Source organism: Carica papaya, chromosome 7 (assembly GCF_054855325.1).
Source record: "Carica papaya isolate Zhongbai chromosome 7, ASM5485532v1, whole genome shotgun sequence".
In the NCBI taxonomy this organism is placed as follows: Eukaryota; Viridiplantae; Streptophyta; class Magnoliopsida; order Brassicales; family Caricaceae; genus Carica; species Carica papaya.
In genome coordinates, this window is record NC_142315.1 from 3,988,533 (window position 1) to 4,001,095 (window position 12,563).

Genomic DNA, 12,563 nt, shown 5'->3' on the forward strand with positions numbered 1-12,563 from the left:
TATTTCATTCACGTATTTTAAAACATAAATTTTGTACTCTTATCTTGCGTGAGGATGCGAGCATACGTATCATTTCGAGCTAAATAATAAATAAAAGAAATTATATGTGTGAATTAATGTTGTTGAATGAAAAGGGTTTATTGGGTGTTATGAAGAAGAGTATGCGAGTTTGGTGCTTAGGGAACCCTACCGTTGATGTTACCATCAGCCGTACGTGGCTTGAAAATCCCATACCAGAAGGGTTTAGGAGTTTGTAACTGTCGCTCATATCGGACGGGGTATTGAGGCGGTTATTTGTTGTGGTGCTCATTACTGGACGGGGTATGAGGATGACCATTTGATTGCAAATAAAATACTCGTATCCACATGTAGTGGGGATCCTTATGAACCCGCACCGACACCAGTAGGGAAAATTAAAATGATCGAGTACAAATGAACATGGTAAGAAATCAAACTTGGAAAAGATGTGAAGAGTCAAATGTTATATATATATTGAAATGTATATTCTTATTTTTTTATTTTGATTTTTATCTTAATGAATGACATTTGAGAAGTTACAAGTTAGTCGAGAAAATACTAACGTTTTTAGTGAAACGATAATGAATGTACTAGCAATCGGATTTTATTAAAAATGAGTTTCATTGGTTGTTTTATATTTTCTACGACCGCTTGATTTTCCGTATCAGTGGTAAAGTGTTGATATTCTTATTAAAATAGTGTAACTCACTTTTTTTTTATTAACTATTTCGGATCAGGATGAGTAAGACTCTGATCCTGAACAGTAAGATATCAATTAAAACAATTGTCTCTTCCGCATCGTCAGTTTTAAGTAAAAATTAACCATATTTATTTGTAATATTTTTACTCGTTTGAGTTTCAAAAGCATTCTCGTAACTCTTTTATACTTCAAATAGGAGTTTGGACTTTTACACATTATCTCTTTTAAAAATATATTATAAATGAGTTATTTACACTACAAAATTGATTCGGGCCAATGCAATACAAGACTATTCTCATTATATATTCGAGCAATCATATATATATATTCGCATCTCTTCAATATTTACCCTAAATGTAGGTATATAAGAAAATTCAATCATGAATATTTTTTAGATGCAAACCATCAAAGGAAGGCATGGGGTGGTGGTAAGGATTTGTTAGTGCGCGTAGGTTTTTGTTTCTGGTAGCCGTTGCTCGCCATTTCTTCAGACCTTCTATTACTCCCTCTCCAAACACCGATTGCCTCATTGACGTACCCATCTGTTCAATTCGTAGCATTACTTCCTTTTATTACATGTATACATATATTATTTATCTATATGTGTGTGTGTGTGTATACACACACTAAAAGATTGAAGTACCTGCGTGACCAAAGCATATAGAGGCAGTGTAATATACCCACACAAGATTTGAACTGCTACCCCCACGCTAATTCTTATAACTATATCCTCTGTATTTCTGTGGAAGCATGATCGCATTCCGAATTTGTACTGTAAACATTTTTTTAACCGACGAGAAAATATTAAACTTTTGAGATAATTAATTACCCATTAAGAGAAAATAATAAATGACATAATAGATAATTTGATTTTTGTTAACTTACCCAAGTCCATGTAAAGAAAGCTAACTGAAAAGAATTCTGCAAACCCATAAGAAGAAAGAATAAATTTGAGAAATATTTGTTGGGAATTTCATTGAATTAATTAGAAAATAAAATAATTAAGTAAGTGATTAATTAATTAATTAATTAATTACCTGAAACAATATTAAGTGCAGGAGATGAAGAAGCAATTTAGGAGAGAAGAACCAGAAGAAATGGTCACTGGGTGTGACGAGCACATTCCCTCTAATTACTAAATGAGAACTTTCATCCCTCTCAATGCACATTCTTGTTATTATGCTTTGTAGCTTTGTTCCCACTATAAGAAGTTTCTGCAATATTATAATTTCTTTTATATATATATATATATATAATGTGATGATTACTTTTAATTGTATAAAAAAAATTGAATTTGTTTATTTAATAAATTACCAACAAGGGAATAAAGGGCAGCCATAGATAATTATGAAACCCTGCACAAAATAATCAAAAAAAAATTTGAGTTAATTTTTTGCATGATTTTGATTTTAATTTAAGAATTAATTAATAGTTAATTTTACCATGTGCATTGAAGAACATGAAAAGTATAGCAAACATCCAAGTCCATGGGCTGCAAAAATAGAAAAATTAATGTTTAAAAGTTAAACATAGTCTATATAAATATAAATTATTAAATTAATCATTCAACATATTTATTACAATTTATACATTTAAAACAACTGGTCAAATCAGTTTTATACATTAAAAAAAAAAATAGATTAACAGAGTTATTTTGACTAATTTATTGTTATTAATTTAATTAATGTTTTATTATATTTTCTTTAAAGTGTCTAAACATTGTTTAATTATTAATTTCAATTATTTCCATTACTAAATGAAAGAAAATTATAAAATGTCATGAAATAAATTATAATAAATAAAATATTAATAACAAAGTTGTAATATACTTGTAAAATTTTAGAAATTAATTGTGTGTATATATATATATATATATGTATTACCTTGTACCCACCACCACTCCAAAATCTTCCTCTAGTGCTCTTTTTATAAATTTCTGGAAATCAAAATTACTTCCCTCACCAAAGTGAGCCTGCAACAAAATATTAATCTCAGACCAAAATAACATAATATTAATAATAACAAAAATAATATGTGATTTTTTTTTTTTTAATTAATCAGTTCAATAAAGAATATGATATACCATAAGGAATCCATGCCTAAGAGTGAAGTAATCAACTTTGGATACAGAGTTGTAGAACTGCCTAAGAAAAGTTGCCTGCAAATCAAACACAAATTAAGTAAATTAAATTATTATTTTCTTTCATTAAATTAAGAAAGAAATTAATGTTCCAAACTAACCGGTAATCGAAGAAGTCGATGTTCGCTCCAAAATCTAAGATGTCGTTTCCCAAACGATGTCTCATGGATCAACCGAAATCTTCTTGGATCTTTTGTTTGATAAATTCAATCAATATTCTTAGAATAAATCTAAGTTATCTCTATTTTTTTATGTTGAATTCGACCGTTGTATAATATAAATTTCTTATATGGTAGTATTTAATAAATACATTCGTAGATCTAGATCTATAAATGTATTTATTTACTTTTGAAGATTTAAATGTAAAGTATGGTTTTTTAAGGACCACTAAATACAATTTTGGTACCCACCATTTGAGAATTGATACTGCAATGTTCTTGTTTCTGCTTCCCAAGATTCCCACTTTCTCATCTGCAAACAAATTTAATTACATGCAACAAAATTAGATTTTTGTCAAACAAAAGTCCCAACTTCCCCACTCAAGTCTTGTATAATTCTTTCTTCTATTGAAAGAGAAAAGAAAACATCATTTACTTCTTCTCTTTCTCTTCTGAATTTTCTCAAACAGTTCTAAAAAGTCAAAGCACGGCTATAGAAAACCCAGCAGAAAACATATCTAGAAAAACCCACTAAGAAAATTAAGTATAAACACACAAATACATGCATATACCTTTGCCATGCCAAGACTGAATGTGAGAACACAAGAGAGAGAGTGAAAGCAAGCCAAGACAAAGATTAGGTATTGGAGTTGCCTTACACCTTTTCTTGATAGTAAGGAAGCCTTACCCTGTCCAATAACAAAACCCACTTTCACCAATTTCATAAACTAATCAACATATACACACAGACACACACAATACACCCATATCTATGCATACATAATTAATGATTAATTATACATATCCATGCACCTGCTGTTCACATTTGGCTTCTTCTTCGTCAAAATCAGTTGAGGAGATACCGGTGCATGGCAGAAATGACTGAGCATAGCTGATTGGGATGCAAATTTTGGCAATGGACTTTTCACTCACGACCAGCAATAATGACATGAAACCCAGTACCATCAACTCTATATGTGCATATACATGTATGTATACAGTGAAAAAATCAGAAATTAACTCATATTTCCAAAACAAAATTAATCACTAATCAAAGTTACAAGCTTTAATGGGTGACCTGATTTGATTTTGTTTAGGGCTTGAAACAGTGCTTTCCTCTTCTTCTTGTTGAAATACTGCAGAAAGAAAAAGTGAAAATCATTAACAGCCAATACCCAGAAAAATAAAAAGAAAGATAATATGAGAGTGAATTCAGTCGAAGAGACATTAAATTAATAAAGCAAACCTGAGATAAGAGATGAAGCAAATGCTCAATAAAAATGGAGATAAGAATCAAGAAAAGACAAACAGTTGCCACAGCCCATGTGGGTGTTTTTTCAAGTGTTGTGTCCTCTGCCATCTCAGTAATTTATGTTCTCCATATGCATACATGCATTATATATATACACGTGCGTGTCTGCGATGTGTGTGTATGAGCGTTGTGTGTGGACGAGAAGAAGGGAAAGGGGGAGGCCAAAAACCGAAAAGATTTTTTGTTGGGGAAAAGATAGGGTTTTTGTGTTGACATAAAAAGTGGTTAATTCTTGACTGAATTGAGAGGCAAATGGGTAAGTAACTATTATCTTTTTATTAGTAGTTTTCTAAAAATTGTATTACTCAATTTATATATATATATATATATATATAAACTAAATCAAACAAAAAAATATATAATGAGGAAGATGGTATTTTATATGGATCAAATTATGATGAACTATATAATCTAATCAATTTTTAGTTCTAGTGATGAACTTGTAAGGATCTAATTAAACTTTCATACTTTACAATCACAAATGAACTTTCTAAATAGAAGGGTGTATCTTCACCAAAATAATGGTTTATGGAATTCAATGGAAGACAATTCTAGATAGTTTTATACAGATAATCAGTCATTAACCAACAAAATAATAATAATAATAATAAACTAACAAAAGCAGCCAATTGAATTTGAATAATAATTCCATTATAACTAAATTGGTTGATTTTCCACCTTTCTTTTCTCAGCAATGAGACAGAGAACAGTACGTTTAATTTCTTTTTCGTCTTCTTCCGAACTCACCCTCTTTCCTCTCTCTCTGGCATTAAGCTTTAGCATATTCAAACACGGCGACAAGAGCTCTGCGGATGAGCTTTCCTGTGGAGCTGGATGGTGGCACCGCAGGTGTGAGAGCTGAGGGAGCCGACCTGGGTGAAGCAGGCGACCCAGGGGGTACTATTTTGTATCATAACAAGAATGATCAATCAAGCCAGTAAAGATCACTCCTTTCGGCTTTCTAATTAATCACAAAATATTCTTTGAAAGGAAAATCTATCTGGGTACTAAACCACAAAACACATTCTCAAATACAACATAGTTTCATATTCCACTCTGCTTAAATTTAGGAAAGAAAGAGATTACATAAAGTAGCTAAGAGGTTAACAATAGGAGTTAAAAAGTTATCAAGTCACTTAAAAATAATCACATTGTTTGCTTACATAAGTTAAATGTCATCATCAGTTGAAAACACCCACAAGATCAAAACATCCAGAGGCATCTGCGTCTGCAAGCTTGGATGCCCCGTCTTTGATTAGCATTAAATCGTAGCTACTGGAGAAAAAGCTGCCAGAATTCCCAACAATACAATCTTTGGGACCATGGCTAAAGCTTGCAAGAACAACACTTGAGAAACCAAGGATGAAAATCAGAAGACAGGCTAAACATCCACCATGCTAAAACTAAGCATGATCATAGACCGTTTGGGTCTGGTCCTCAGCCCATGTGGAAGGTCAAAAACTCATTCTGCAGATATCCAGTCTTGCAAATGAATGCTTTCCGGCCAATTAAGGCTACCATCAATTATAATTATAAAATGATTTTGATAATCAAGACAAATGCTCCGGCAGTAACTGCCAAGTAACCTCTCTTTAAAGGCTTCTTGTTATCCTACTTTCGAACTAAAAGGCTTCTTGAGATGCTAACCATCGATCATACATCGGAATCCATTGAGCCAAATCCATTCTCAAAATACTCCTATTTGTGAACCTCCAGAACCTTATGACACAACACTACAGAGCAATATCAAAAAGCATACCTCTTATAGAATAGAGCTCTCTTTGGTTATGTACAATTGCTTCCAACTGCTTTGCCTATAACTGGGCGCTTCGGGTGGAACTATTCGCCAACATGAGGCAGAAAACAAACTCCAGTGTTTATTTTAGCTGTTACGGCAGTTGTGTCTTTATTGGAACCATGTCTTTCTTCAGTCAATGAAAATCCGAAGAGTCTGCAACTACTTTTACATGATGAAACCAAATCCTGACTGCCTCTTAATGCTGACTGAGGTATAAGAGGTTGGGAAATACAAAGTTGAAAGTGCTCATTTGACAAACCAAAGGAAGTGATGCCTCCCTCATCTTCCCCCCTCAAACTGCACCCTGGGACTGATGATGATTTGAGCTTTCCCCTGTATGTTTCATGAGTATGAATAGAAGATTGATCGGTTTGCCTCTGCTCCTCTTGATCAGTAACACCATAAAGTGGATTGACATTTGGAACTGGATTCCCTGCTTGCTGGAACATTAATACAGAAGATGGTGATGACACTTGCATGCATTGGACAGAAGGGTGCATCCGAGAACCATATCCCTGCACTCGACTGGACCATCCATTTCTTGATCCAGGCACCTGGATAGCATCTGAGCTTCCAAAGCAACCATTTTCACGACCCTCATAAGAAGTCACGGTTCTTCCATATGGAGTGCTTGGAAGCATTTCTTGACCTTGCAAGACCTTACGGAATCGAAAAGATTCACCAAAGCCTGTGCCTTGATAGGGAGTATCAGAATTTGCTAGTGGGTCACCAATGCCATGTGCTATGGAAGCAACCCCACATCCATTCGAACCAGGAAAGCACCTTCTAATTTCAGAAGGATGAAGATTCTTCCCATCATTACCATTACAGGGAGAACTAAAACCAAAAATTTCTTGACCTTGCAAGACCTTCTGGAACCTTAGAGATTCCCCAAAGTCTGTTGCTCCAATTCCATCTGTTTAAAGATGCCAAGAGTTAATGATGTTCGCATGAGTACCAAAAACATTCTATCCTAATGAATCTCTCTTCCTATAGAGGACATACCAGGAACTGAAAACTCTGGTTTTCCTGATGCTAATCCAATCCTGGTTCGCTTCGAACCAGTTGCTATTGAGCCACAGGAACTGGACATGGGACCTGATGGCTCAATTTCCCACGGAGAAACCCTATGATGCCTGTTGGCCTCAATATCATCCCACCTTACCTATAAAATAGACCCAAATACAGTGCGATGCCATCAAATTAGCTAAGCAACTTGAATTTGAAAATTCAGAATTTGTGGAGAACAGAAAAGCCATAACCAAGGGCACCTAAAGGCGCAAAGGACTACTGAAAGCTGCTTCCACCCGGTGATGAAGGTTTTTGTTTCAAACCCATGCAGTCTTGAAAAATTAGATTTAACCGAAAAAACAAATGTTGCAAAGAAATATTGTCGATGGATATTACGGGAAACAGACAGAAATCCACATTACTTAAGTTTAACTTTGAATTTTACACCCCCCAAAAAAGAGTTTTGTGCATGCTAGTGTTACACGTACAAAACATAGGTGATAAGATTATATCTAAATAGTTACAGATAAGAATTCCAGAAAGCATTTTACGTGAGACTTTTGAAAGTTATGAAAGAGCCTCATTTACAGTCTTAAGGCTCATATAACTCTATGAATCACAAAACTAGAAACTTAAAAGAAAAGAGAAGAAAATGCATAGGGAATGTAGTGGATTTTGAGTACCACAAACTTAAACAGTAAAGAAGTTACTCCATGTCCCAATCCGCCTTCCGGTTTTACCATATGATTGAGAATACAATGAATCCAGAAGTCGTATTCGTATTTATATTATGAAAAATAGGAAGTCATAAAACATAAAAAAAGAAAGGCAAAAGTTGGAACTTTATAATTATAACTACTCAAAACTGTATCTAAAAAAAACACAGTTCATCATGCAATGCCAGACTGAACATAAAAATTAAGCCAAAAAAGTTATCTTAAGATCATGATCATGATCATCGCTTGCATTTACACAAGTAAATATATAAAGAAAATTTTGCGTGAAGATGAGATGGAAGATATGACATTTATCCCTTTGACCTTCAAGGAAAAGTCATACTTCAAGGAAAAGCCATAACAATTGAACTAAACAGTACGCCAAGTTAATGGGTTAACTTTCAAGTGGAGATTGGCCAGATGAAATTGCTTGAAGAAAAAGAAGTATAGCATATCATAACCACCGTGGCAAAGAAACTCACGGATGATAAACCTGAACTATAATATAAAAATAATTGTGAACCAACTCAAATCCTATTCATGCAAGTAAAAACCAAGCAAAGACTTTTAACAAATTCATACCAAGAGGCATCGCCATTTTGAACCAGGCCATCTTAGAGGATCCATCTCATTAATCCCAGTTATCAGTCCTGTGTATCTGCCAAAAAAGTTGACCCAGTAAAGATATGAACAGACTACTGGAGTCTAAGTGCCAAAAGCCAAGGGATGCCCAACCTTCGCTCAGCAGCATCTTCTGTCTCAAAACGCATTTTGAACCTCATTCCAACAGAGAAAGAGTGATCAATGCTCTTTAGGAATTTGCGAACAGGTATTACAAACTCTGACAAGCTTCCCCTAAATGATGCACTTGGATATAAGGGTACAAGTTAGTGGCTAAAAATTCTATAGATTACAGTTTAAGCACAAGACAAAGAAACAGAAGCTAATAGTTATATGTCCATAACCAGAAAAGATGCTAGCCAAAAAGAACCTCTGGCAAGTGAACAAATTCAAAGGGTATAGGACAGAGAAATCATGAAGTTTGATAAAGTATGTCACAGTATATATCATTTACATGGCTGAACATCAATGACTTGCATATGAAGAGATACATTATGAAGAGGTGTGAATGATCCCTGAATCCAATTAAAAAATCATCAGAAATGATCTTATCTAAATGGCTCATGATGAGATTGTTTAGGGACATGGAGTGTGTTCCAGTCAAGAAAAAAAATTAGGTAATGCTACTAAAATATTGAAAAGGAACCACCACCAAGGGAAAATTATGCAGAATGGCTTAAAATACTTTGGCTGCTGCTAGTCTGAGATAAGAGTAATTTTACAATGAAGTCTAGGAGAACCTTGCAAAGGCAACAACATAAAACCATCTCGTTGTTCACCCTTTTAACCTTTCTCTTTCAGGAGAAATAGATTGTGACAGCTATGCAGAACGTATGATTGAAAACTGAAAGGAAAAGGATTTAAGTGTACAAGAAGAATCTCAAAAATTTTGTCAACAGCACCATCAATCTCTTTAATGTTTAATTTTATGATATTTCAAGTTCGAGACAAATTGTACTAGACTTTCTTGTGCTTAGCACATCCTTGAAAGGTTCAATACACTATACTCAACAAGCAAACACTGAACTGAAGCATATAGAAGTAACAAGAGCAATGCAGAAATGGTAAGGACTAATCCAAATAAGACAATACTTTTGCTCACCACTTCAAACCAAGTGGACCAGTTAATAAGCATTCTGCTAAAGTTTTTGGTATTTATAGCATGGATTATTTTCAAAAAGATAATTACTTTAAAAAAGTAAATAAAAGCAACTAAATAACACCATACCTTGGATTGTAGTAAATACTGAAAGCACTTCGCATAGATACAGCATGAACTACATCTGCATAATTGCTGTGATTCAGTTGCTGGCCACAGAGAGCAGAAAAAGTAGAACCAACTTTAACTTGAGCTGCTCTTCGGATTCCAAGTCTCAATTCTCCATCTTCACCCCTGTCATAAGTATCATATAAGATTGTGGAGAAGAATAGCCAACAGTTTCTTAACGAAAGCTTCTTATACCGAAGAAAGAGCACAGCATCTCCAGAAACAAGCTTCTTTTTATTGACAAAAGCAGTCCATCCAGTCGTAAGCAAATGCCTTCGAGGCTGGCCTACTCAAACCGAAAGGGAGGAACAAAGGAACTAATCAAATAGGCGGCTAAGATCATATAGTTTCCATTAACAAGCTCCTCTACTTTATGAAATGAAATATCTAATAAGATAGCATACCCCTATAGATGTGTCGGAATCTCCATTCCACTCCATGAAGATCCTTTGCTACAAGCTCTTGTGAAGGTCTTTGCTGATCGTAATCCTACAAAAACATCTGCTTAAACACCATAAACTACACAAAGTACTACAGCATTTTGTAAAGCAAACCCATGTGACGAAAATGTACAAAATTCCAAATGCATCTGCTGTAAACATATTTTGGGAGAAAATGCACCATAATTACCAGAGGAGGGAAGCAATCCTCGGCAGCCCGGCGGGGGACAGAGAAGCCTCCATGGGTGCTAGTATCTGAGGCAGTAAGGGTCTTGCAGAACATGTGAGGTGTGATAGACTTTCTAGCTGCTTCTATATCCTCCTCACCATCGGCAGCCTCAATAGACCCATCATGTAACTTTTGCTCAATTTGCTACACATAACAAGAAAGAGGAAAAATCAATCTTCATGTCAAGAAGCTCAAGTCACACTCATGACAAGAAAAATAACCAAAAAGAAACTCTCTGGTATGCCCAGATAAAAAAAACTACTAAAAATAACAAGCTTAAGCCTCAAATGCGGTGTTATAAATGGAGATTTTGATCTTTCAAGCCCCGAAATGATGAAAATATGTAGTCCAAAAGTTCCAAATCTTCCACATTTTTCCAGCAAAAAGACAACAGACTAGAACAAACAAACCTCAGTTTCGGGAACAAGCGAGACCTGCGCATAGACCTCATCGGTTGCTGCCTCTGCCTGATAGACAAAAATAAGTACTTCACTGTAAATTCACAAGAATAATGTACGAAGAGCATCGGATTTGATTCGTAGTTATCCAAAATGGCAAAAGAAAAATGCAGTCTTATTCTCGCTAAGTGCAGCAGTAGAAAAGGAAGAAGATAACAAAACGTCAAATTTCCGGAAATCCTCCATTTTCTCCGAACCAAACAGAAATCAGATGCAGAAACAATTAAATAATTTTATTCATGAAAAGAGAACCTCTAGGACTATAGCATTCTTATTCAGGAAATAACTCCAATTTAACTGGAAACCCAAATTTAGAAAATCTCAAATTGCCCTCAATAATATCCAAAACCAAACGAATCCCATTACTAAGAAACCTTAAAAACGAACCAAGTTCACAAATCCCAAAAGCTCATGTCCCCAAAAAGGAAAAAGAAAAAAAAAGCACCAATACCCATTTGGCCAATATAATTAAAAAAAACACAGATTACAGAAGAAGAGGTTTATATATACACAGTTAGAACTTGCATACTTACATGGAGCTTGACATCAACAACACGACAGAAAATATGGGGAGGAAGATCATAAGCTGCGGCGGGGAAATTGGGAACATGTTCTAAGTGTCCCTGAGGAAAGTACACCACAATACTCCCTCTCTTAGGCAGAGATATCAGTGGCCCTGCACATGCGTGCCAGAGCTCCAGACACACAGCAGAAGCAGCAGCGGTTACAGCAGAAGCGCTGAGAACAGAAGCAGAGGAGGAAGATGGTGAGAGCGAAGCGGAGGACGGCGTTTCATCTTCCTCGGTAGTGTTGAGATCGATCAAGCCCCCCATTAGTGGATTAACCCAGAGAGAGAAATCAGGGTAGAAGAAAACAACGGAGACGGAGAAAATGAAGAAGCAGTGTAGAATGTGAAAATAAGTGATTATGAGAGTGAGTAGAAAGAGGAGGAGGAGAAGATGAATTTGTGAATTTGCTCATGAGTGCATTGTTGTTTTAGAGTGCAACTTTAGCATTTGCTAAAAGAAGATATGAGTCAAGGGTCTCAAAAAGTGACTGAGACCCCTCTTTCTCTCTTTGCTTCCTAGCTTTAATTATTCAGAAGGAAAAAAAAAAAAAAAAAAAAAAAAAAAAAAAGTTTTTAAGAAAAATTAAAAATTGGGAGATGGGTTTTTGGATATCAAATCAATCTTTAATGGGTTTAAATTAAAATTGAAAAATTGAAAAAGCTTTTAACAACAGTATATAATAATAATATATAATAGTGGTGTTTATGGAAAGGTGGTGTTTGATGTGCTTTTTCTGTGACTGCAAGCTGAGCAGTTCTGCTGCAATGCTGCTGCCTGCTTCTGCTGCTGTTGCTGTTGCTGCTGCTGCTGCTGAGACTGCTGGGTGTGATGTGTGGCAGACACACAGAGAAAGAGAGATGAGTGAGAGGAGTAAACAACTTTTACTTTTATGAGGAAGACGATTGTTAATTAATTTCTTAAATAAATACTTTTATGATATCCAACTCATATATAATAATTATATACATATCTATTTATTTATTCAAATATTTAAAAGTAAAAAGAAGAAGAAAGAGTTCACGTACGGTTCCCTGTATTCCCGGGGGGGATGTCTATTCTGTCCCCTTCTACCTCCTCCTCCTCCATTACTAATTAATATTTAATCATTCTTTATTATTAATATTTC

General features: G+C 34.8%; 1 protein-coding gene across 1 annotated transcript; it reads right to left on the reverse strand.

The window, feature by feature from the left end:
* Positions 1 to 985: 985 nt before the first annotated feature.
* Positions 986 to 11,973, reverse strand: LOC110822028 (auxin response factor 15-like). Its single transcript, XM_088207053.1, is given in 23 exon segments — positions 986 to 1,260; positions 1,362 to 1,490; positions 1,604 to 1,639; positions 1,756 to 1,932; positions 2,033 to 2,073; positions 2,161 to 2,210; positions 2,602 to 2,690; positions 2,802 to 2,876; positions 2,960 to 3,048; positions 3,269 to 3,329; positions 3,589 to 3,705; positions 3,830 to 3,987; positions 4,095 to 4,152; positions 6,105 to 7,042; positions 7,132 to 7,291; positions 8,436 to 8,511; positions 8,589 to 8,708; positions 9,703 to 9,867; positions 9,937 to 10,027; positions 10,146 to 10,230; positions 10,372 to 10,554; positions 10,821 to 10,877; positions 11,402 to 11,973. Coding segments are annotated over 23 exon segments (3,423 nt in total). The 5' UTR covers positions 11,702 to 11,973; the 3' UTR covers positions 986 to 1,092.
* Between the last annotated feature and the right edge of the window lie 590 nt (positions 11,974 to 12,563).